Here is a 27,093-nt window from a genome sequence, read left to right on the forward strand (position 1 = left end):
GAGTCAATAGTCATCAGTAGGTTCCAGCAGAATGACACATAAACATGAATAATTTTCCACAACTTTTTTTTAATGAAAATAATTTATTATATACAGCGATAACTTCTCTTACTCTCTAACTTCCAAAAATTGTCACTTCATCAGTTTCTCTAGATTATTAAATACCAAATAGTGCGAGCTAAGAATCCTAATAGCAAGACCTTTACTTTGATCGCTGCAATGAATCGGAGTGTAGATCTAGTTCTTGATAACACACTGTGTTACTTGATAATATACACGACAGACTTTAGATTTATAGAGTTTAGACTGTAAATGTATAAGTTTTAACCATAGAGAAAAACATTTGTCTTCTGCGCTAGAAATTTAGATCAGGTATCAAACTCATAAATGCATTACAGAAAATATGCAATGCGCCTGGGTGTCCAATTAATCTGGATAAATACAACGTGCCCATAACAGGGGGAGGAGTTCCCATTTAGAAAGGGGTGAATAAACATATAAGCATTTTGGCATACTCAAATAGGATGTTGTGACAGAAACAGGGCGCCTTACCTTCCCCAAGCCCGGACGTCTACATCACTGAGTAAATAATAAAACCTAATGGCCCTTTCTTTTTTTTTTTTTACTCTCACATTTAACTTGTTAACACTGCAATCAGAATGATTCATCGAAGTCCTTGCTTTCTGATAGTTCTTCTTTGGTGTTTTTAGAGTTTTAATAGAACCAAATAACCTAGTTCGGCATCAAACATGTGGTTCGCGGGACACCAGCGGCCAATTATTCACCTACATGATGCCGCAATACTGAACTACAATTTCGCTCATTAACAGCAGAAATTGCACTATTTTTTTGTATTTCTTTTGTTTATTTCGATGTATGGTCTACATAAAAGTGAATATTTTATCTTACAAAACTTCCTAACCAAGTAAAGGCGTGTTGTTGCTCGGTCGATGGTTTGTAGCTCTAATCAACTAGTACAATTAAACCTATGTAAGCATACTGAATTCGTGATGGATTAAACTTGAAATGGCTTCATTTTCAACAAGCCTTGAATAAAACTTGTATTTATAGATTCAACTTGAAAGCAGACAGCTAGATCTAAATAAATAAGGGAAATAATTCAAACCAAATCTAACTCACAAGTACACGTCCTTGATGTCTCACGTCTCTTGGACAACAAAACAACTCCCGTCAACTATCTCAAACGTGACTTATATTAACGTCCATTATGACAGACCAGCTCATGATTTCATCAGAAACATCTGCTCCCTTTTTCTCGTCATTACACAACACACACATACATTCCATACCAACACACATACACTCCATTACTAATACTATCCAGTAAATAAATGGGCGTGGTGGTTCAGTGGTAACGTTGATTTCCGAAACGAGTGGGTTCGAATCTCGGTGAAGGTTGGAATTTTCAATTTCGGGATTTTAAGGACGCGGTTGAGTCCATCCAACTCTAATGGGTACCTGACATTAGTTGGGGAAATGAAAGTGGTTCGTCGTTGTGCTGGCCACATGACACCATCGTTAACCGTGGGTCATAGAAACAGATGGCCTTAACATCATCTTTCCTATAGATCGCAAGATCTGAAGTGGGTACTTTATTATCTAGTAAATACAATACACACACACACACATTCTCGAGTTTCGAGCTTCCTTTTTCTTTTCCTCTGTCACTTCGTCACATTGCATAGAAACATTCTTGTGAAGCTCAATGGAAACATTTAGCTCTGACAGAATTAATATCTTCTAATGTATGTCGAAATAGTAGCCTACTTGGTGCATGATAAAAAAAAATGTGTTTAGAGAATATGGTGCGAAAAACATTTTTATATCATCTTTTTTAAAAAAATAATAGAAATATAAAGTTGCTTGATGTACAAAGCTAGGAATTCAGACTTATACTATATAAGTCTATGGCTAGGAGCTTCGATTTCACAAAAGCCATAAAATGTTCTCTACAATACCTTTTAGATATCTGCTGAAAGCCAACTCTTTTGTTTCTGAAATAAAGTATTCCTGTTGTATGCATTTTAGCCTTCATTAAACCCAAGGGAAAAAGTAAAGAACAAGATACAATTTTAAAATAAAAATTTGGTCTGTTTTTTTTTTTTTCTAAATACATTCATCAGCAATTCCATTTTAATATCGTCGTACTCTGGATGGGAAAAAAAAGGTCGAAGTCTATTTATGGGCCTCAGAAAGCTTTTTTTTTTTTAAATATATATACCAACAATTTACTTTGAAATAAAAAAGCATGATGAAAATCAGTTCGTGTCCTGTCTTCCCAACACTCTGTTGTATTATAACATCCTATTGTCACATTCGTCTTCGTGTTTACAAATATGTTTAAAATATAGTCATTGGTACAGCCGCTAAGCTACTCTGAAACTCTTTTAATGAAAGCGTACTTAAATGTACGTATCCAAAGTGTCAAGGGGAGGGACCGTCCTAAAGAAATACTTTATAAAACAACTTAGTTCATCGTAGCGAACAAAATATCAACGTCTTGACCTGTGAGGCCAAATATGGACATAGAAAGTGACATGAAAGTGTGTGCATACATTTAAATAGACAGGGCCTACTCTCTAATATTTTATTAAAGAAAACCGTATTTATTTAGAATTTAGGCCTACTGCTTTTATAATTTGTCAAGCTTTGTAAGGCACAGGTCAGTTTGAATGACTTGAAAGTGTGTTGATTGAAAATATTGCCATAGATATTTTGGTAACAACTCGCGGCATTAAAAAGAATCCACCCCTTTTACCATCTGACTACACAACAGAAAACATTGAGATCTAGATCTAAGTCAATAGTCAGACATAAAATATATGTTTCTTATTTGGATCTATATATCATGCCTGAAAACAATCACATAAGCAACCTTAAAATAAGTTTTATTCTTGATATTTGTATTTCTTATATATTTCTCGCTTCTCTATCAAACATTCAATTGTTTTCCGCTTTCTCTGCCTGAGTCTAGACTTCAAGGTCTACACATTTGTTTTTATTGTCGTTAGAGTGTTTTGATCACCAGAACTTCAGAAGTTGGCTACGTTGCGTGATTTTCATTTTTTCATTGTTCTTGTAGTAAATTAGATTAAACTGTAAGTCTTTGCGATCACTAAGCGTGTTTTTCTTTGTGACTTTATTATATGAAAATGTGGATTATTTATGGTAAATATCCTAATAATTAATGTGTCAGTTTCCAAGACTATTCGATCCATAGTCGCTGGTGTATTTAAGCAGTAGGCTATAATGCCGCTACATAAATTATTATTGAATTGAAATGTACAAAATATATTGATATTTAAAAGATAAATTAAATATAGTACACATAGCATATGCGAGTAAAAACAGCAAACTAATAACAAATTTTGTATATATTGTTGTACAAGTTTCGTTCGATACGAATATTACTATATTTTTGAAAGTAATGATCAACCTGACGATATTCTGAAGCGCAAACCACTGGTTTGACAATTATTCTGCAAGATTTTTAACATTTACAATTTTGTTCGCTACCTCTACATGTAAACAAGGGAATGCAGGCACGACATGGCCTAAATTGTGCCGATGTGCCTAAAATCAAATCAAATCTACATGTAAACTGTCGTAATAAATGTTGAATTAGAGAAAAACCCTTCACCCATACGCTAAGATCATTTTATTGTAAACATTTCCGTCGACACTGTAACCCAATGATACTGTAGGCTTGCTTCTATTATTACTAGAAAGACACGGCACGCTTACATAGTCTCCCATTGTCAGACACTATGTGTCAAAGTTGTAAACACACAATGAGGTATTTGTGTGTCTGTGTGTATAGGTAGGTGTGTTGGAATGGGTAAAAAAAAGGGGGGGGGGGAGTTTGGAAGCGTTTCCACTGTAGTAATGTTGAACTGTCTCTGGTTATACTTGAAGTCGTTATTCAAGAATCACACTTAATGCAATTGCATGAAGGCAACTCTCATTCATTTGATACGATGTATTGCACACTTGGAGACCATCTCCCCGCATGGTGTATTTTTAAAAGTGCGCTTTCGAACACAAACTTGATAAGCAGGAAATGTTCCGATGTATTTCTCAAAACTAATTTCATCTTGATTCCCGTTATTAATCAAAGCTATACATAAAGGTAAACAAACTTTGGATTTACAGTCGGCACCTAACATTGCATCTAATGAAGTCTTGTGAGAAGTGTAAAAACTGCATAACTCCCTGGTCGTGAGGTAGGGGAGAGTGGGGAGAAATGGTCCACCATTTTTACTTTTTTACTAAAAGTTACATAAAAACATAAATAACAACAACTCAGAGATGTTTGTTATATTTCTCAATAAAGTAACCATTTATTTCAAAATATAGTCTATAAAAAAAAATAAAAATTATCATACATTAGAAAAAAAATAAAATAAAAAATACCACCCCAATATGGGGAGAAATGGACCACCTGTGGGGAGAAATGGACCGACTTTGGGGGAGAAATGGACCACCTGTGGAATACACAAGAAACTTTAAAGAAATTAATAGAAATTTTTTTTTTTTAAAGAGACATTAAATGAGATATATCTTTCTGTTCTTTTAGTACCTTTGCAGTTTACTGGTGGTGGCAAAATTGTTTTAATTTGTCCTATTCTGACTGTCCCAATGTCTTCTACTGTCGGCCAAAAAAACTTGTCAACCATTTTCCCACTCTTTCGCAAAAAAGAAACTTCTATATCACCATCCTCATCTTCTTCTTTCATAACCTTACCAACTAAATATTTTGCTTTCTTTTCTACCTCAAACTCACACAAAACATAGTCGTTAACATTCACACTTTCAACACCATCCATTCTGACATCAATACTTTCATCACTACTGTCGCTACTGTCACTAATATTATCTGTCCTATCATCAGTCATATCAGTATCAAATAGATTTTTTTTAACATTGGATTTATCTCCAGATTTAACGCAATGCTTCAATTTTATTTCCTCCATCATTGGTGATGATGTCGCAAGCATACATTTTCCACGCTTTTTCCCTCTGTTGGTTTGCTTGCGAGGAGCAGCTTTAGGATAGCCTGCAAATATTTCTCCCCACTCTCCCCTATGCGCATTGCACAGTTGTCGCAATGATGATCCGAAGTTCAAACCCTTTCCTTCGTCGTCTGTGCCATCTTGCATGAGGTTTGTGCTAGAATGTAGTCTGTACTTCTGATGGGACATCTCAAACTTGTATTAAATGTCGATCTGTTACTTTGACAAAGATATTGAGAGTCGAATTTCTCAAGTTGAAAATATTTTACCTTATTGTACTTCTTTATCGCAGATTAGTAAGAAAAAGTCGTTGACACTTTACAAGATCTAGACCTATACTCCACATTCTTTAATTAGAGATAAGCCAACATGGCATAACACATTTATTTTTTTTTGGCCTTCAGAACTTCTCAATGCTTCGTTTGGCCTCATTAAACACGTGTTCACGCGTAACCTCCATTTCACTCCAGGCCAATGACAACATTTGAAAGCTTGACAAAGTCTTCACCACTGTCAATCACCTGATTGTTTGGTTTTCCTCTGAATGCTTCCAATCATTATTGGACTAAATATTGATTTATAATATTTGATTGGCCTAATTACTGCACAGAGGGTCTAAAACAGAGGTGGCCAACCTATGACACATTCCAAAAGTGGCGCATTGCACTATCATGTGTGGCGCATTTCACCCCCAAAAAATCAAGAAAAGTGCATGACAGATCGCAAAAAATGATAATAACCAAATTTATAAAAAAATTTTTTTTACAGGAATTTAATTTACTAGTTATTACGACACCCAAAGGGACCGAAATGTTATAAAATTAATCAGACCAAAAAAACAACAAAGAACACGTTGGTAAATGTAATTGTTAGCATTGGATTTTTAGCTGCCCCTGAAAGGGGAAAAGACGCTATTAGTTTTGTGCGAAATGTCTGTCCGTCCGTCCGTCCCGTTTAGATCTCGTAAACTAGAAAAGATATTGAAAATCCGACATTCAAACAAGAGATTTGATCATTTTCAAAACAATTACATCTATTATAAGACTTCATTTAGGCCAGGAGAGGCGCAGTAGCTGAGCGGTAAAGCGCTTGGCTTCCGAACCCGGGGACGGGGGTTCGAATCCTGGTGAAGACTGGGATTTTCAACTTCGGAATCCTTAGGCGCCTCTGATTCCACCCAGCTCCAATGGGTACCTGATAGTAGTTGGGGAAAAGTAAAGGCGGTTGGTCGTTGTGCTGGCTACATGACACCCTCGTTAACCGTAGGCCACAAAAATAGATGAACTTTACATCATCTGCCCTATAGACCACAAGGTCTGAAAGGGGAACTAGTTAGGCCAGGTTCACATCTAACCTTGCATTCACTTGCACCTATCCTTTGATCTGCTGTACCGTTGGGGCACTACACAAGATCTGTCAACCTTCTTTCTCCATTCTTATCTCTCATTTGTCTTTGATATAATTTCATTTGGATGTTCTTTCTGAAAATATTGAAGCTTGCCTGGGTGGACCACTTCGGGGGCCGATTATGAGTTTGTGTTTCCACACAAACTGTCTTTGTAATCTTGTTATATATCAGAATATGTATGCTCTTTCTTTTAGAAAGAAAAAGATGATAATTTCAACATTTTTAAAGACCTTATTGGCCTTAAGTCACTCTAAGGAAAAACCAGATTGTCAGACATATTTCATGAAGCTAAGTCAGGTCTAGGAAATCATCAATTAAATAAAGTGAACTAAAGTAAACTAAGTCGTCAATGACTGGTAGAGCTACTGGAACTGTAGTCTTGCTTATACATGTCAGATACTGATGTCAGCAAGCATTTAGGCCTACATTCATGAACATGATCCAAAACAAACTGAGGTCAAGAAATTAACTCTTCCTATTACTGATTGAATGTAGGCAAAGTACATTTTAAATCTGGCTATATACTGCCTGTATGTTTATATTCCTAATCTTTAAAACTGCTAACAGTGCTCATAAATTATTTGTTTATATGTCATATAGAAATAATGAATAAAAATAAACAAATACCAACTAAAAATGTTAACAAAGACAGACTTTAGTAAATTTTTAAAAATTAAATCCCCTCTTCTACTATAGGCCTAATCTAATATGTATAACAAACCAAATATATACAAATTACCTTTCTTTTTATAAGACTGAAACAATTGTAGGCTAAGTGGCGCGTTGGAATCAGACGTGAAAAAAAAATTGGCGCACGGAACCAAAAGGTTGGCCACCCCTATTTTAAAACAATAGTCATAAGCATTAAGCTAGCCTTTTTAGGGCGCTTTCGTTTTATAAGAAAAATGTGTGCAGATTTTGTGAATTCTTATTTCTGACGTAGTAAGACCTTTCAGCCATACGATCAATACGCCTCTGCACTTAGGTTCATTGATAAGGCCCCTATGTATATTTTGAAACATGAATAAATACCTTTAAGAGCTTATATCGGTGTGTGTGTGTGTGAGAGAGAGAGAGAGAGAGGAAGATATGAGAGAGAGAGAGAGAGGAAGATATGAGAGAAGTGGATTTAGACACGATACTACTTATTATGGTATAGTTTTTTTTAAACGGTTTTTTTTTCTTGACTCTCTTCTTGTATCTGAGAATCTGGATGAATTAATCAACATTCGTATTGAATGCACCGCTGTCCTGAAGTCCAAAAAATTAAGAAATTGGAATTTTAGACGACATAAGAACCAAACCTCGATCTACATATTTTGCCACTATCTGGTTTCAGGGTCGGGTCGATTCAATTTTTGAGAGCCTTTCTACGACTGTAGCTCTTTTTACTTAAACTAGACTTTTGTTGGTTGGATCAGTCGCTGGTGTATAGATCAAACTTCTGTAATTATCGATCTTGACATGATCTTAATAATGTCATTGCATAAGTGGTCATCTTATATTCTTTTGTGATTCCAGGTCTAACACTTTGTGAGGATTATTCCCTTAAGACTGACTTATGTGAAGCTCCTTATTTTTTTTTTATTTCTCTTACTTAAGATTCGAGTAGAGTGCTTTAGAAAAAAGGCCGGTAACCTGATTTAGTTTACAATAGAGCGGTGCTAGTAAGATTTGTCGAACTTACTGCCATTTCATATGATGTACACGCTGAGCATATTTTTTTTTATTAGCTTAGTCAATGAGTGACATCATCTAGCGTATTTAGAGTCAAATCCTCTAGAGTATTAAGAGTGACATCATCTAGCGTATTTAGAGTCACATCCTCTAGCGTATTTAGAGCTAAATAGTTCTATTTTCAAATAAAACCAGTGTTCTATTTGAGGTGCTTAATTAGACTTGTGTTTTATTCATAACAACAGCCTACAAAAACTTATAATATTATGCCTGCATAAAAATTATAGTTACTTAAGGATAGACACAGAATTCCCAATTAATCAGATATACAATCAGTGAATGAAAAATCTTCATACAGAGACTTACTGAGATCATGGCCTGTGCAGGGCGGATATTTGACAATGCAAAACTATGCAGCTGCCCAGGCCCTCATCCCAAAGGGGAAGGACACAATTTTAAAAATATTTAAACTTATTTAATATAAGGAACTTTGGGAAATGAGATAAATATACAAGTACTCTATTTTTTTATTAAAAAATACACAATTCTTTAAGAATATGGTAATGGCTGCAAAAAAATCATTCTGAGACCCTCCGCTTACTAAAATCCAGCATTGGGTCTATGACCAACAGAAGAAGGACACAGTAGTCTCTACTTTTAGTGCTGTAATAAAAACACAAATGTGCCCAAGAAATATCCCTGCTTCTTATTTCAGAAATTTTAAAATTGAACAAGAGCTTTATTTTATCATTAATCTTCTATAAAATACAATGCAAAGACTATATAAATTATATTAAATATTTCTTGAGACGACATTACAAATATAACTTCATCCCCATTCTGTCCCTGCATTGTTTACAGATCATGTCTGCTGATTGTTGCTAGCATGCCCTTTTTTTTTTAAACTAATGAACCTTTTTTTTCTCCAAGATTTTCCATCTCTTCTGAATCACATTTTTTTAATTAGTATTTAAAAATTGTATTGGCCATCAGAAATTAAAATAGACTCAATCAGTCAATTCTTTTGAAACCTGAGTTAGTTTTCAAAACCACATTGGATAAAAACCTCACACTTCTATTGTGTTGTGATGGCACATACAATAAAAAAAAAATGGTACAGAGAGATGTTTTTAGCTGACTTCATGTGCAGGAGATCTACAAGTACTTCAGAAAATACTTTCTTGAATTTTCCATCAATTTATTTTATAAAACAAAATTCAGCAAAAAAAGGAATTTGGTTCCATCATTGCAGCACTCCTATGCTAGATCTTTTGGTCTGTCTTGCTGGCAAGTGCAAGATGAGTCCCACAGGGCTGACCCTGCAGATTTTGTCTGAAGAGAATGGCCAACCTTTAACTTATAAACCCAATCAGATGGTTGGCTCTTTGGGTGGCAGAGTGGTACGCATAGTCAGCAAAGAGGAACTGAGTGGAAAATCTAAAAATAAGAAACCGGAAAAACAATTTGAGGTAAAAATAGACATTCATAAAATAAAACTACAATGGAAAAGTATCCCAAAGTGATGAATGGTTGGTTGATCTTCTTAGAAAACTTCTTATAGAACTGCATTATCTAATGGCTATTTATTTAGAACAATCTTTCTATACCATTTGCAATATATTTGAAATATTTCCGTCTAGAGTGAAAAAAATACAGAGGATATGGTGTAATAGATTTCACCTGTTTCCATGACTTTGTGTGATTAACGCTATTAGCATTTATTTTATCCACAATATTATTGAAAAAATACCCATTTTGCCACCTTTAGCCTCTAACTGGAAAAAAGTTTGTATTTTTAAATTGCTGACAAAAAGACACCATTGGTGTTGAATGTATGTTTAGAATATACTAGAGTCTAGTTCTAATATACTTTCTGATAACATTCTCAAATTTGCAAAAAATAAAAAAAACTTAGTTAGATTGCATCAAAGGAGAAAAAAAGTTTTTTCTTCATTAAATTTTGAATTTGATAATCAACACATATCAGGGGTTAAGTTTTATAAAGCATAATTAGTCCAACAAATTCTAATATAATTTTGGATTCAAACTGCATGTTTTATTAAAAAAATTCAATTATTTTAAATTATAATTTTTATTTTCTACTACCCACTGATTCCCAGTCTAATTGTTAAATTTCAGATTACACAACGCTTCACAATAAATCTTCTTCGAGGTCAGAAAACTGTCCTAAGGGTTAGTCCTTTGAAAACATTAGCAGACATTGTGTCAGAAGTCTGTCAGGATAAAGGTCTTGACCCACGCAGACATATCTTGCAGCTTCCAGGAAATCCAGGAATTCCAGTTGACCTTAGTTTGACAGTGAAACAAATAGACATCTATGAAATGAACCTGGTCTCATTGGGTAAAATGTGACATTTGTGGAAATTTATTAGTAGTAATAGTCTATATTTTAAATGACAAGCAACAAAATATCTTATTGGATAGAGTGGACTTTTAAAAAATATCAATACAAATAGCTTTTACTTCGTAAAGAAAATACTGTCATATCTGGTTAATGGTACCAGTAGCTTATCTGATCAAATTCTAAATTACAAAATAATACCTATAAAATCCAGTTAATCAACCATTTTTTAGGACCAAAAAAAAAATTAACCCTTATTAGTCAGATGAGCCAGATTGGATGGTATATTAGAAGGCAGAAATTACAATCAGATCTAGGCATATTAAATGTCATTATATTTTGGTCACTTCATACCATTTGGTCACTTCACACCATTTGGTCACTTCATACCATTTGATGATTTCATACCATTTGATGATTTCATACCATTTGGAGAAAAATCAGAATGAAAATTTTGGTTCTATATGAAAAAATGAAATGAAAATGTATGAGATGAAAGGAAATTAAATAGTTTATCTAAATCTGTCGATAACTTACCTAGATAACTTAGTAATAAAAAGTAAAAATGATTAAAGTAGAAAAAGATTTTGAACTCTTATGTGCCATCATGGCATGTTTTCATTTTTTGTAAATGTTAATAAAGCTTTAAAACAATTTCTGTTTCTTTTTAACTCAAATCTAGGCTTGGAAGAAAGGAATCATACTTCCTCTATGCCCAATTTAACACACGTTGCACCTACAGAAGACAGATTACATCCTCAGTCTTCTACACGAGAAGTTAAGAAAAAGAAAGGATTTCTCTCATTCCTTAAAAAGGATAAAAAACCTAAATTAGTAAGAGTGTCAAAAACTAAGACACAAAATCCAATTTTTTATATTTTGTAAAGTGTTAATATATATCTAGGTTAACATGTTACACATATACAATAAAGGATTTATTTATTTTTTAGAATAAATATTTCATCAGCATGTGCAGCAGTACATTTTGTTTGCTTTTAATTGAAAAGAAATTGCTTTAAATTTAAAAAATCAAATACTATCTTTCCTGCAGAGTGTTCAAGTGAATGTAGATTCAAATCAAAATGTCAGCACATTACAAACTCACAAGGCCACTACCCCACCCAGTCAAAGGTATGGTCTTTCCTCTGAGAAAGAGACAGTAAGACCTAAATCCATGTTCATATCAGGGTCTCAGAAATTAGAGGACAGTATTTCTGAACCATCAAAAGACAAAATCCAAGCATTACCCCGCAAAAAGAGGCAGGCCCCTGCACCACCTGTCCCGCCTCAAGCTCAGTCTTCTCTGAATGTCATCAACAAAGAAATCAGCAAAGACAATGCTGTTGTATCTAATATTATGCATAATAATAATAACCAACAAACAATATCTCCCATAACCAATAGAGATGAAATCTTACCGTTGCCGCAGGGCAGTCGGGAAGACTTGCTCAATAGACTTCACTCACGGAACAGTTCAGACTCTAGTGGATATCATGAAATCACACTGAGTGGTTGTGAATCCCCTGAAGCCACTCATCATAATGCCTCTAAATTTAAAATTAGCATTGATGCTACTTCTATTGAAAGTGCTGAACATTTAAATGGTGATGGAAATGTTCAGGACTTGCCCTCTAGAATTTCTCCAATAATTGAAGTTCAGGAAAGAACTGAGGTGCCTTCTAAAAAGTCTACATCTTCAAGCACGGGTACATTGCCTTCCATGAAAAAGAAAAAAGCACCAGCACCTCCTCCACCACCTACAGTAAAACCACTAGCAACTTCATCACCCACACCACCAGCAGACTCTTCACAAATTGTAGTGAAGGCTGACATATCACATATACCTGCTGCTCTTTCGGACAAAGAAAACACTCAATCATTATCTGTGGCTGTTTCAAATAATGATAGGACAGCTCTTCCATTACACCAAACAGATGACATTGTAGACAGTGTCACAAGTTTATCAGGTAAATTTAAAATATTAACTTGCTTCACAAATAGTTCTAACCTCATTCACACTATTTCTTGAATTTTAAAAATGTGTGGATAGGTTTGTTCATTTCAAAACTCTAGCCCTTAGTTGAGTTAGGAAAAAAATTAATATAAATAAATTAAAAAAAAAGGTAATATCCTAAATATATATCTATATTTGTTGAAATAAAAAAAAAAATAAATTCTTGGGTATTATATTGACATATTCCAAGAAAGAATCCAAAGTCATTGTAAGGTTTTTGTAAAAGAATGAAAAATCATTGAATATTTTAAAATATCTAATAAAATTATTTATATGTCAGGCCTAAATATTTTAAGCATCAGTCAAATTTTATAGATGAACTCTTTTGTCTTGTATATTTTTGTCATCATTTTAATTTGATGCATTTGGTCACATTAAGGCATCATAAATTATTTAGCAATGATTACTTTTAAGTTAGCAATTTTTGTGCTAAGAAAAAGAGATTACCATTTCACATCTTACAACTAATGTATTACTATTCCATAACCTGATATATAATGTCATTTGAAATATACATCATAAAGTTTCAATCCAGGACTATCTCTACATGGAGGAAGACCAAAACTGCACAGAAAAAAAATAATAAAAGATAGAGCAATGATATGCTAAATAATGGAAAGCAATTTGCTATTATTGCCTTGGAAAGCAAATTTTGAAAAATCTGGAAACAGCCTATATCTTTTTTTGTTAGGCATTTTGTTTGTTGTTTGTTTGTTTGTTGAAAACTAATATGATGCTTCTTAGTTTCATACACACATATATATATAAATAGAGACTAAGGATGTGTGCAGTGTTTCACTTCTCAAGCCAGGTTGTGACCAGTCTTTTTTCCACATCTAATGCAGACAAAGCCATTGTGTGCCAGGGGTCTATTTAAGTTTTCTATACATCTACTGAATTGTTCTTCTACAAAGGCTTTTCTTTGGGCCTCTAATGTTTGTCCTGCAACCATCACGAGAGCTTTCCAACTGTGTCTTTCAGATGCAATCTGCTGCTAAGCTACTTTCCTCTATGCTAATGAGGGTGACATATATATTTATATATATGCTGTGCTTATAGACATAATAATTTGTATAACATGGTTTTAGTTTCAGTCACCCAAACACCAGAAGTTGAAGTTGCAGTCCAGTCCCAAACAAATGAACAAGTCACTGCAACTCAACCAGTAACAAAAGTTAAAGAGGATTCTTTACATGATGGTAATAAACTAAATCACTGCAAAATTTTTTTTTAGACCTACTGATAATTTTATCAAAGAAATAGAAAAGAAAAAAACCTTTGATAAGAGTTTTTTTTTTTTATTTACAATTTCATGTACTTTTAAAATTATAGTTTTAGAGACAATTTGTATTTATTTTTTCAAAACAGATCTATTTAAAAATTGCAAATTGTAATTGTACTGTATAGATATGCTGTGGAGTAAATCTTAAACTGATGTTTGTAATAATATCCCTCAACTACTTCATTTTGTACCACAGTGCTCTGGGACAAATAGGGGCCATACACTAGAACAAGTTTTATTCCTACTAGTCTTTTAATGTATGTACACTTTTCTAGAGATGGGAATCAAAACTTACTTCATATCTTGTCTTCTTGAGCTCACAGGTCTAAAAAATTAAAATATGACAAGCAAAATTTTCAAATCCTTTAAAAAAAAAAGGTTATCTAAGGGGAAGAACTCTGCACTTACAACTGTATCACTCTAAAATGTAGATGTAATTATTCTTATTCTATATCAATCAAAATAATTAATTACCAATAATTAATTGACTAATTGGTTATTTTTTTTTATTGATTCATTTTTTTAGATACAATAAATCATTTTTTAAAGTTAAAACTTGAGAATGGGTGTGGGAGAAAGAGCCTGTACAATATAATAAAATAAGAGAAAAAAAAAATATTTAGCTATATCTGTGAATACTAAAGGATTAATTTCCCTTGTTGGTATCAAACAAAATAATAATTAATTGACTAATTGATTTTTTATTGTTTTATGTATTGTCTATGCCAATTAATAATTGTGCAAAGTTTTAACATGATCCTAGAATGGGTGTGGGAGAAATAACATGTACTTTTTTTTTTTTTACCAGACAGACAGAGTGTGTTGATATAAGCTTTGTAAAAATATAATTGATATAGCTTTAAAATTGACCTTTAATAAAAGTCTAAAAGAGTAAAATGAGAAATTAACTGTTTGCAGCAGTGATTGCTATCCATTCTACCACCAGCTATAACACTACCACATGGAAGCTGATTTGAACACATCCAACTATTTTGTCCTCTACAAACCCTTTAACTTCTCACCAAACTCCTTTTTTTTTTTGGGGGGGGGGGTTGGGGATTAATCTCTAAATCATTAATTAATCATATTGACATTCATCAAGTACATTCATTAAGTTTCCTGCCTCTTGTTATTACAAAGTTTATAGCCACACACTCTGTCTATGTATCAGTCTGGTACACACCATTTCTCCCACTTCCCATTTTTGGATCAAGTTGAAACATTGCACAATTAGTCCTAACAAGAGTGAATTCAATAAAAAAATAACCAATTAGTTAATTAAATAGTATAGTTTTAATGAAGTAATTTTGGTTGATATAAAAAGGGGAAATAAATCTTACAACACTGAGATATATTATTGTAAATGTGGAGTTCTTTTTGTTAGATAAGATTTTTTTTTTCCAATTATTTTTTATATTTTGCTTATTTTTGTGTGCTTTTTTTTTTTAGGGTTTTCTACTTTTCTCTATTATTCTCTGACATACTGTTAATGATCCTTACAGAGCTCAATCTGATATTTAAGATACAATTAATCAAGCAGCTTGTTAAGCTTGTGATCAATGTATGTTTACCATTTATCCTGTATGTAGGCTATTATTTTTCTTTATCAACTATTTTTAAGATTTTCTGCAGTTTTATCAGTGCCCACATTTTCTACATGACTACTGCTCTTGAGTTAGTTTGGTAGACAGTCCCTAAGTTTCATTGACAGTTTTTCAAAAACTATGTTGTACTTTTGAACAAGTGATATTATCTAATTTTCTTCTTTGTTTAAAAAAGAGACCTTGATTTGTAGAAAAAAATGGAAAAAAATTGAATTGCTTTAAATGACTAAAATTATAACACATTTTGTTTTAGAAGAATTCAAAGTTGTTGACATTGTTGAAAATGTTGAAGAGAAAAAAGATGTAGAAAAGAAAGAAAATGTTGATGAGAAGACAAACAATGTGGCCATAGAGTCTGGAGAACATTTTGATATCAATGACATCTTGGAAAGTATTGTGTTTGATGAGGAGCCAAAATCACTTGATTTACGAATTTCTTCTTACCAATCAACGAATGATGAGGTGGAGGAGAATGACAAGGAGACCATGCTAATGATGGAGACATCCTCTGTGACAAGTGAAGACATTGAAGAGGTTCACTTATAGTTTATCTTTATAATTGTATAAAAGTAAAGTAAGATAACCCTTTAAAACTTTGTTTTATGGAGACAGATTTATTTGATCTAAACTCATCTGTTTCTACCTGCAGATGGTTAACAAGGGAATTATGTGGCCATTACATCTACCAATTAACTTTATTTTCCATATGAAAATCAGATACCATTAGAGTTGGGTGTAATCAGGGGGCATCCTGTAAATGCTTAAGTTCAAAACCTTATTTTTCAATAAGATTTGAACTCATGACTCCTTGGCTAGGAATGCAAGTGCTTTCCAACTCAGTCACTATGCCCCACTTTATAAATGTATGCTTAAATTTTAAAAAAATTAACACTGTAAACAATGTTGACTTTTTTTTTAGGCTAAAACAAATTAATATTGACTGATACTAATATAGTTATTATCATAAAAAGGTTACCTATATGCAATGATTTTTAGCCAATGGTCCTGTTTAATTTAAGGTTTTGGATAAATGAAATGGAGTTTATTCAGGTATTACTTTTATGAGCCATAAACATTTCACCAAATGATCACAAATAACATTCCATAATCTAATCCACATTAAAACTTATTTTTAAAATGCTTTAAGATACCCTAATATCTTCAAAATGTTATTAAACTTTTAAGGACAATTAAAAAAATTAAATAAAATTATAATTGAACCATTTATTTTCTCTTTCAATGTTGTTAATTTATTGTTACTATAGATATTTTTTTTTTATGTTATTTTATGGCCTGCTTCAGTCACGAGGCGACTATGGATCATCTCATGGAAATGAGATGAATGCCTGGGCATTAGCTGTGGTCGGAACAATGTCGCCCACACATCATTTCCCCCCCTCCACGCAGCTGATGTATCCAAAGGAACTGCAGTGCCAATACAGTTTGGGGTCAGCGGCGTTGCAGGTTCTGCCAGGGTGTAGCACTGGGTCTGTCTTAGGGTCACCAGCTCCTGATTTTTCCTCAGGGTTGACTCCCAAAACCTTTCCCATGATTGGGTATAGCTGCAAGGCAACAGAGATTTGAATTCAGAGTTTTTCCTTCTCTTAGGTGGGTAGCCAGCCATGGCTAACAAGCCCCTCCTGCCCAAAGCTTACTGGTTAATACATAGCATATTAAGAATAATTAGATTTATGTAATCTCGCTTACTTCATTCACATAAAATTTTGATGTTCAGCTATGAAATCAAATTTAAAAAAAAATAGATTTGTATTTTTCACTCATAGTCACAATTAAAATATGCTTTTTTTTAAATTTTCAGTTGGTAATATCCTCTAGCCTGGAGCGGCCATGTGCATTTATTCCCCCTCCTCCTCCAACTGAGCCACCCCCTCCCGAGGATGTTGAGGAAGGATATGAAGGCTATGAGCCTGTGTTTGTGGACAAGGGCACGGAAGTGAATGATGACAATACATCCCTGGCACCACTAAGTGCCAAGAGCTCACCTAGTACAGGTCAGTGTAAAAATGTTATTGTCTACTGTCACTTAAAAATCTACAATCACTTTGGCTGTGTCACTTAAAGAAAAAATGAGCACTAAACTTTTAATTTTAAACCATCTCAAATCTACATGTCTTGATACTGAGAAGAATCTAATGCTCAGCTGTTTCATTTTTTTTACCTTGAATGCCACACAACATTGAAAAATGCCTTTTATGCTAAATGACAAGCATATTTCATGTGACCTACAAACTAATATAATTCAACATTTGTAAAAGTTTGTCATTATATTAAAAAAAGGGAATGTAATAAAGGAAATATACTCTAATAGATCAACACACATTTTGTATTTAATTTTAATAAAAAAAAAATTATATATATAAATATGAATAAATATATATGTATATAAATATATGTAATATACTGGTACATATCTATTTATCAACTGCTGCCACACTAGATGACTTTTTCCATACTGTCTCCCTGCAAAACTTGTATAAGCTCCTTGCCCTAACCTAAATAGATCACCAATCACCATTACATACACATCTGCCCATATACAGCTCACAAAAAGAGAGATAGCATCGTCAGCTTGTCATCTATAGACACCATTGAAAGCCTGAGTCTTGACTTTGAACAAGCCATCCTACTAGGCGAGGAAGCATGTTTTGCTGAAATGGAAGGTAGCCAAGGGTGTAGCTGAACAACAGTTTTGTTTTCAAATGACATTTTAGTTTTTTTTAAAAGCTTATTTCTCTTTCTTCCTGTAGCAAGAGCACTGTGCTTTATACAACTTCTATCTTTTAACAGAACACATTTTCATTGTGAACTTGATCATTGCTTGTTTAACTCAGAACTAATACAAGAATAATGTTGAATTGAAATGAAAAAATACATACTTTGATACTAGACAGAGCTTAAAAGAAAATTGAATATTTTGTTTTGTAAATCAAAGTAATAGTTAAAGAAATCATCACCTTTAATTTTAACAAAAACATTTGTGCATTTTTTAGAAGTGTTTTTTTTTTCTTTTTTTTTTTAGCTTTAATAAGTTTAGCCTTAGTTTTGCACATTTTTTATTTTAATTTGGGATTATAATTAGATAGACTTTTAGTTTATTACAGTTTATAATTTTTCTTACAGGTGTTTATAATTTTTAGTGTTAGCACTTCAGTACTACATAGACCAAGCATTTTATATTTGAGAATTAAATCTGCTGTGCACTAAATTTAATAATGCATTGACAATTTTTATCAGTAAAAAAAAAAAGTAGGCCTACATTAATGACACTATATGAACATTAATGACATTGTGTTATTGACTATAATGAGTTAGTTATATTTAAGAAAAAAAAATTAATGATAACAACCTTTTTTTTTTGCATATTAAAAATGTGTGTAGATGTTTAACTAACTTTTGTGTAGTCTTTGTTTAGCCTAAAACTATTTCCATGTTAAATGATGGTATCTCACAGCTGGCTTAACTGTGCTAAACTAGAAACTTAAAAATGTTTTGTTAAAAACATAAAGCAATTTAAATTGTAGTCATTGCCTATATTCATTTCTTGTAGCTGTGTTGTAGTTTTTATAGTAAATGATTTATAGAAACTATGCATAATGTTTTTGTTTTGATTCAGTATTATTTTTAGCTAGCTAGTAGATTATGCAGCATATGCAGTTAGCAAGTAGACTATGCCTAAATATTTAATGCTCACTAATGAAGAACTAAATTATAAGGCCTTTCTGGTTACAGCCTGTCATTGAAAACAAATTACAGAAAAAAAAAAATTATTCAAGAATATTAATTATACAAAGATATTTACAATAAAAAGGATTTAGCTTATTATTACATTTTGATTTTTAAAAAAGTACTTTGTTTAAAGTTTAAAAAAGAGACCTTGATTTGTAGAAAAATGTTTTCTAATGGCAATGTTTTGCATTTCAGTGACATCACCAGGCTATAAAAATGAAATGGCGTTGTTTGTCGAGCGAATGAGTAAAATAGCTATGCAGAGTAATCACGAGACATCAGATGACACCACAAGTATATCCGTTCTCAGCTCTGATACAAATTCAGACACTGGTTCTGTCATCAGGCATTTTCGGTCAGATTCCAAGGACTCTAAATCTGAATCTGAGCCTAGTTCCTTGACGAGGATAGAAGGGAAAAAGATTGGGAGTGTTATGGGTATAGGTTTCAATCTTGAGAATGATTGGCATGAAGTGCCAATGCCAGGGATGGAAATTCACACAGATGCACTTCCTCCACCTCCTGAATTTAATGATGAATGTATGAATAATGACTTAGATCTGGTCAAAAAAGTGTCTGTGGAAAATGAGGAAGAAGAAGAATACAAAGAGACAATTGAGGAATTGATTGTTCCTCTTGGACCTAATGGCTATGATTTTAAAGAAGCTAAAAAAATCTCAGTTGAAGAGCCAAAACTAAACATTAAAGCAGGATCAGTTTCAAAAGAAAATATTTCTGGGGTTTTCCGAGCTGAGCCACTGGCTATCTCCTCAATGCCACATCTCCCCACACTTGTACATCATAACAAGCCAAAAACTACAGAACCTCACAAAGTGCAGAAGGAAGAATTTATATTGACCAATGAAGACTTGTCCAGCATCTCATTCTTGCCCCCAAAAGTATTAAAAGCCAAAGTCCCAGTTGAAACAACACCTCTCGTCAAAGTATCCAGAAGTTCTGTGTTGTTGGACAATAGTGGAAGTCTAAATATCAAAACTTCAGAACCAGAAAAACCTTTAAAAGACGTGATAGTTCAGGCCACAAATAGATCTTCAGTTTCTGTGAAAACATTTCCTTTAAATAGCTTACCAGCAATGAGGGTGAGTCGATTGGAGGAATTTACAGATGATGATCCTTCTAACCACAAAACTAGTGACCCTGTGGCTAAGAGGTCTGCTCCTCGACTGCTTGTGAAGGCCTCTGTCAGCAACATGAAACCTTCTTATGATGACATTGATGGAGGAGTGAGTGGACCTGGCTCAGTGACACAGATAAGCACAGATTCCTTGGATCCCAGGAGATTGTCACAGTCAAATACATCTCCTGAGAGGTAGCACTATTTTATCTATAAACTTATATATTGTAAATATTTGTTTAAAATATTATCTTGTAATAGCAACATTTTAAAAAAGATTATATATTAGAATTATATGTTTATGAGTATAGCTTAATGGTTATTTCTATTTTTTTAATTTTTAATTAAAAATACTGTTTTTTTTTGTTTATTTTTTACTGCAAAAACAATTACAAATGTTGACCAGATTTGTTTCAGTTAATAATAGACTGGGTTAGTAAAGTGAGATTGATACTTTTTCTTTTGTAAAAACGATTAAGGCTTTTTGTTCATAGCTTTTACCATTTAACTTTGTATAATCTGATAAAGACAAAACCAGTCTTTCAGGGGTCATTTAAACTTTTTCCAATATCTATATATATACCTTTCTTTGATGATAGTGCTTTCTTAGGTCTCAGATACATATACCACAATCTATGTAAGAGTTCTCTTTCAGAAGCCACTTATAAAGTATTCTTTATTAAGTCAGTAAGAGTATGCTGATGTTCAAGATTGTCTGTGTATCACTTCAATTCCACTTAAATTATTGTAATCCTTTTTTCAACATGTAACTTGGTTAAAAAAAAAAAAGTAAAGTTCCCCTGTCAGACCTTGAGATCTATAGGGCAGATGATGTAAAGGTCATCTCTTTCTTTGGCCATATGGTTAACGAGCATGGTGTCATGTGGCCAACACAATGACTTCTTCTTCTTCTTCTTCTAACCAGCTTTATTGCTGCTGAGCTGTCAGCTCATTTGCAGACTGTGCCAAGGAAAAAAAGTGTGCTGTTTTCTTCAGTTGTTCGGCATTGCTGTACAGGGTGTTGGTTATGTTGGGCTGTAGTGGAAGTACTGTCTGCCTAAGGTTGATTAGGAAGGGGCATTCAAAGAGGATATGGTTTACGGTTTCATAAGGGTGGGCACAGTGTCTCCAAAGGGGGAGTTGTGTGGAGTTTATTTTGTTCAGATGCTAATTTAATAGAGGTGTGTGTCCTGTTCTTAGTTGGAAAATTGTAGATTGTTCTTTGCGGGAGAGTAAGTTAATACTGTCCAGTTTGTTAGGCTTGTCATTTCTTTGTACATGGCTCTGCCTGTGTTTTCTGATGCCCATTGGTTAAGCCACTCCTCTTTGTGATTGTTGACTAGCATTGAGGTTGAGGTAGCTTACAGGTCTGTCTGGTTGTTCCATAGATGAACCTGCCCATAGATGAACCTGCCCAACACAATGACCAACCGTCTTTACTTTCCCCAACTAAATTCAGGTACCCATTAGATTTGGGTGGACTCAGGGGTCCCTAAGAATACTGAAAAATTCCTTTTTTTACCTGATTTGAACCCAGGACCTTAAGCTGGGAAACCAAGATTAACCACTCAGCCACCGCCCCCCTACCCCACTTTGGTAAAGATGGACTTTAATTTGATGTTTCAAAAAATAATATATATATGTATAATCAAACTAGATTTAGTTGTTCAAATATTTTATTTTTTTTATTTACAGCCCAGATCAAGGGGAATCATTTGCTACACTTAAAGCACAGTTATCACAGTGGGAAGACCAGCTGGCCAAAAACAAAAATCTTGTATCCAAGGTCATTCATAAAGAGCCTACTAAAGAAAACGCCCCTGAAAATGTGTTTCAAGAGAAGACTCAAACTAAAAGGTATTGTATTAACATTTTTTTTTACAATTTCTGTTTAATTACATTCCTGTGAATTAAACCAGAAATTTTGTTTTTGGAAAGTTAGCTCACAGTTTTGGAATTCTACAAAGAAGTTTTAAATCACATACACAATGAAGTCTTGTTAACCCTTAAGATGCGTGTGGTAGTTTAACCTCTAAACATTAAAATTGTAATTTCATTTTGTATGTGCTCATTGTAAAACAGCTCAGCACTTTAAGGGTTAAAAAAAAGTTTTTTTTTCAATTTTTATTTTTAGTACTCCTTGAAAGAAATGACCCAAGACAGTGTATAATATCTCACTTTGATTTGGTTTCAGTTTGTTGAGTTTAGTAAAAGTTTCAAAAGCCACAGAACAAAGTAAAGTTGAAGTGAAAGCTGCTGCTACTGCAGTTCCACCTCCCCCTCCTTTTGTACAGCTGAAAAAAGTTGGATCGGAATCAGTGAAATCAAAGCCACAGCCGAAATCAAAGTTTCAGAAAGAGTTAGATCCCAGGGAGCAGTTAATGTTTGCTATTCGAAACTTTAATAGTAAAGAAAGCTTAAAAACCGTAAGTACATTTTAAAAATAATGTTTCTTTGAACTTAAGCTAAACACTATATAAAAAATATAGGGAACCTCATGATACTAACTGCTAGCATACCATACCAGGGAACCTCATGATACTAACTGCTGACATACCTAAAAAAAAAAAGAAGTTAAACATTTTATTGAAGTTTTCAATTTGTTATACCATTCTCATCACAGATATGAGTAAATCAAAAATTCAAAATGATATGTAATCATGGTAACACAACCTTTGCTATAGCATTTTAAACAGAATTAATAATTAGTTGTCATTTGTTTTGTTCTGTTCCATGTCTGCTTCATTAAATAGCTTTAGACAAACACTATGAAGTATTTTTTTGTGTAACAAAAATTGCTACTATGTAAACACAAAGAAAAGAAATAAGGTTATCAATGTTTAGAATTACACACTTAGCTTGGGCACCATTTAACAAATTATTATTATTTAAATTTTGTTCATTAACAAAAATTGTCTTCTTTTGTATTTTACAGGTTCCTGTCAAACAGACTCATTGGGTTTAAGGACAGTCATTGCTTGCCGGACTGAAAAAGTGTTCTTAATTATGATTTTTTTTTCCATAAGTGAACAATAAATTATAAATCGATTAATTATGTCAGAATGTAACTTTTTTTTTTCAGTGTATGTTATACTATACAGTGTTATACACTTCAAATTTATTGGTGTACATTTATTTATTCAGCCTATAACCACTGGTATTACACACCAGATACAAAGAAATATTTATATATTTATAAATTTGTATTTTATCCCATTGTATAAGTATAACATTGTAACAGTGATTTATATTTTGTAAAATATATTTCATACTTATTATGTATCAACTTTGTATGTTATTAACGCATGCATATATTATTGAATTTACTCGCCTACTTGATATTCAAAGACAATTTTTTCCAATAATTAATAATAGTTAACATATTCCTTCAATTAGAACATTTATGTGCATAAAACAAATATTTTGTTATATCTACTTCACTGTATGTTTCATACATCTAAGAATTTGTTGCTAAAATGTCAGTGCTTAAAACTTTGTGTTTACATAATAGAATGCCTTGAGCATATTTTAATTAGTTTGCCAGTTTAGCACTTCATAATTATTGAAAGAAACTCATAAGATCAGTTATCTGGATTTTGGGGTGCAGTGACTGAGTGGTTAAGTTCTTTGCTTCTGAACCTGGGGTACTGGGTTTGAATCTTGGTGAAAACTGAGATTTTGAATTTCAGGATTTTTAGTGCACTCCTGAGTCCACCCAACTCTAATGAGTACCTGATTTAATTTGGGGAAAATAAAGACGTTTGTTTGTTGTGCTGGTAGCATAACACCCTGCTCTTTAACCATTAGCCAATGAAAGCGGTGACCTTAACATCATTAGCCATATAGACTGATAGGGGAACTTTACTTTTAATCTGAATTTAGAATAGCAATAATTCTGAATACAAATAAATAATGAATTAGAAACTGTATGTGCAATGAATTTTCAAAGAAAATTGATTGCACAAAAAGTGAGTCAACAGGCAAAAATATCTTGTTAATTTTTTTTTGTTTATCGTTTCCTGATTTTTTTTTCATTATTCTTAAACAGTATGACTTTTGTAAATCATGTCTTTCATGTTATTTGAATATATCAAACTGGACACATCTTAATCTGCATGTGTGCAGTATTGCATATTTACTCTGTGTCAACACCCAGAACAAGGATTCAGTCCAGAACAAGGAACTGAATCCTTGTTCTCCTTTGCCCATATGGAGAAGAAACAAAATGAAGTTTGATTGATTAAACCTTAAATGTGTTTAGATCTTTTTCTAAAAGAAGTTGACATAAATGAATTATAATCAGCTTACATTTATATATCAATTATTTATTAACCAATATAAGATATATGTAAAGAAAGTAAGTTTGTATCAGAATATCTATAGATCTCTCTATATATAATGGTCAATATTCTGAATTTGAGAAATAATTAGTGCACAAAAATAAAACAGAAACAACTTAGTTTTTTCTTTCAATGAATTATTTAATTCTGTTGACCAATTGAAATACTGCAAAGCCAGCCTTATACATTTAGTGGAATTCCCATGAAAATAATTATATATTAATTAATACATTAATTTATTTTAATTACAAAAAATATTAATTTCATTAATCTTTATCTAAAACAATTTTAAATAACTGTTTTTATAAAATGATTGGGGTCTACATATTTTTAAGCATATAATATCTTTGCTATGATTATTTTGGCTATTCAGCAAATTATATTCCATATTTAATATCTTCAAAAAATTGTGTTTCTAGATATCTATATTGGTCCTTAAATTTGCTAAGTCTCAGTGAGACCTTATGTTAAGGAAAGTAATCTAAGTCTAGTCAAATTTCAACTCTTAAAAGAGTTTAAAGATATATATTATCTAGAGACACATGAACATTGCATTTGAAAAAAAAGAATACTTACAAATTTCTTGTGATTCAATTCAAACATGTTTTCTTGCAAATGAAAATGTATTCATCCCAGTTTTGTTTTGTTGTGTTGCTATGAAATACAAAATCTTTCATCTATATTTAATAAAAGGATCATTTCCAGTATATTCTATAAAGTCTTTGTTTTTTTTTTAAGTCGGATTTATGGACTGGGATATTTTAATATGAAGTTTCTGTGTTTTCTTTCATTCATTCACTCATGAGTAGTCAACAACAAGGATATCACTTTCCTTTAACATACGTTACTCAGAAACAGATGACCTTTACATCATCTGTCCTAAAGACCACAAGGTCTGAAAGGGGAACTCAACTTTTTTTTTACTATTAGACTTCCAATTGGGACTTAAATGGAGAGGACAAGTCCAGGAATTCCTTGTGTAATATTACAATGAAAAGGGAGACAATTTCGAAAAAAAAATAATTCCCGGATAACTGGATTTTCTCTCTTAGTTGTACTAGAAATATCGTTTTTATTCTATTAAGTTAAAAAATTTGATTTAGATTCTACTTTTGTCATTAGAATTGTATCTCAAATATGTTTTTATCCTGCTCATACATATCATATACAGTTTGGATGCTTTCATGCAGTGGATACCGGAGGCATTCGATTGCCTTCTGACACCAGTATGAGACGTGCACTGCCTAGCAGCTCTCTCAAGAAAGTTCTACATTCCTGGACAGGTCCGAAAATGGCAGAGAGGTATGGAGTGAGATAACCAAAAAAAGATACATGATGCTATCTCAAGCCCAGTTCTGAGTCGTTCATGGCTTTATTGGTGCGTATTTGGGCGTATAGGAGAGAATTATAACTCACTGTGACTGCAGACCACAAAACAGTGGGTCACATTCTTGTAGAAAGTCGTGTCTTGATGTCTCTAGGACTAATATAGGACACGAAGAGAACTGGCACATGATCAGGCCCACTCTTTTGACGTGGACATTAATGACTTCAAACACACGGCCCGATTTCTTTCACGTGTATCAAGGTCGTAGTCTTGCTAGTCTGGAAAGGGAGATCAATAGGGCAATGAATGGTGCTGTATTTGTAATACCAATCTCTTTGTGGCTGCTGCTTAAATGAGCCCATCTTCTATCCGTTAGTGTATAGGATCAGTTTCAGTCGAGATATGAAAAGGTGTATGCAAATAGAAATGCTAGAATTAGGCTGCAAGTAACAAGTGAAATCTTTTCGGGATTTTTAGAGCGTCCCTGAGTTCACCCAGCTCTAATGGGTACCATCTGAAATTGTCTACAAGTGTTGTGCGTCGCACTTGGAACACCAAGGCCAGCAAAAGCGAACACAAGCTGCCTTTCACCAGCCTGAAATGGGTGATTGTGAGTTCCTCTTTCCCGCCACCCTGTCCGACATGGGTTGAGACTCGGGGTTAAATTTTGTTTATTCTTTCACTTCCAATGGACACGGACACACCGGACTCACGGACTAGAGACGCGGCCGAAGGTTGCACTACTAGATTCTCCCGTCGTTTTCGTATAAAGGCGGTTGGTCGTTGTGCTGGCCACATGACACTCTGCTTGTTTAACCTTCGGCCAAAGAAACATCATCTGCCCCATAGATCGCAAGGTCTGAAAGGGAAACTTTACTTTTTACTATACTAAAACAACAATTACCACAAACGTCGCTCATATTGTCTAGTTGTATACACATTTTACGACTAATCAGGTCTAAGAAACTTAACGGGTCTTGCACAATTTAATTTATCTTAATACTTTTGACTTTTGAGTAATTTCAAATGCTGCTAGTTGTATGTGGAACAAAAATTGTTTACAGCAATCGGACACCCTAATAACATTTGACGAGACAGACTATCTAAGACCTAACACTAATTGGGGAAAGTAAAGGCAGTTGGTTGCTGTGCTGGCCATATGAT

At 33.2% G+C, this 27,093-nt stretch overlaps 1 protein-coding gene across 6 annotated transcripts in view; it reads left to right on the forward strand.

Annotated features, from left to right (window-relative positions):
• LOC106073067 (serine-rich adhesin for platelets-like) overlaps positions 1 to 25,320 on the forward strand; it is a 93,665-nt gene extending 68,345 nt beyond the window's left edge. For 2 of the 6 annotated variants that reach the window (XM_056015029.1, XM_056015044.1), the window contains exons 3-14: positions 9,371 to 9,587; positions 10,258 to 10,480; positions 11,163 to 11,314; positions 11,532 to 12,447; positions 13,583 to 13,693; positions 15,634 to 15,914; positions 17,200 to 17,392; positions 17,942 to 18,061; positions 19,323 to 20,457; positions 21,958 to 22,119; positions 22,457 to 22,688; positions 23,198 to 25,320. In XM_056015029.1, the coding sequence (XP_055871004.1) occupies positions 9,371 to 9,587; positions 10,258 to 10,480; positions 11,163 to 11,314; positions 11,532 to 12,447; positions 13,583 to 13,693; positions 15,634 to 15,914; positions 17,200 to 17,392; positions 17,942 to 18,061; positions 19,323 to 20,457; positions 21,958 to 22,119; positions 22,457 to 22,688; positions 23,198 to 23,227 (3,772 nt within the window). In that variant the 3' untranslated portion in view covers positions 23,228 to 25,320. The remainder of the gene's footprint in view (positions 1 to 9,370; positions 9,588 to 10,257; positions 10,481 to 11,162; positions 11,315 to 11,531; positions 12,448 to 13,582; positions 13,694 to 15,633; positions 15,915 to 17,199; positions 17,393 to 17,941; positions 18,062 to 19,322; positions 20,458 to 21,957; positions 22,120 to 22,456; positions 22,689 to 23,197) is intronic. The other 4 variants (XM_056015072.1, XM_056015063.1, XM_056015035.1 and 1 more) reach the window with 3 other exon arrangements.
• Positions 25,321 to 27,093: the final 1,773 nt, after the last annotated feature.

The sequence above is a fragment of the Biomphalaria glabrata genome, chromosome 1 (assembly GCF_947242115.1).
Source record: "Biomphalaria glabrata chromosome 1, xgBioGlab47.1, whole genome shotgun sequence".
Classification (NCBI taxonomy): Eukaryota; Metazoa; Mollusca; class Gastropoda; family Planorbidae; genus Biomphalaria; species Biomphalaria glabrata.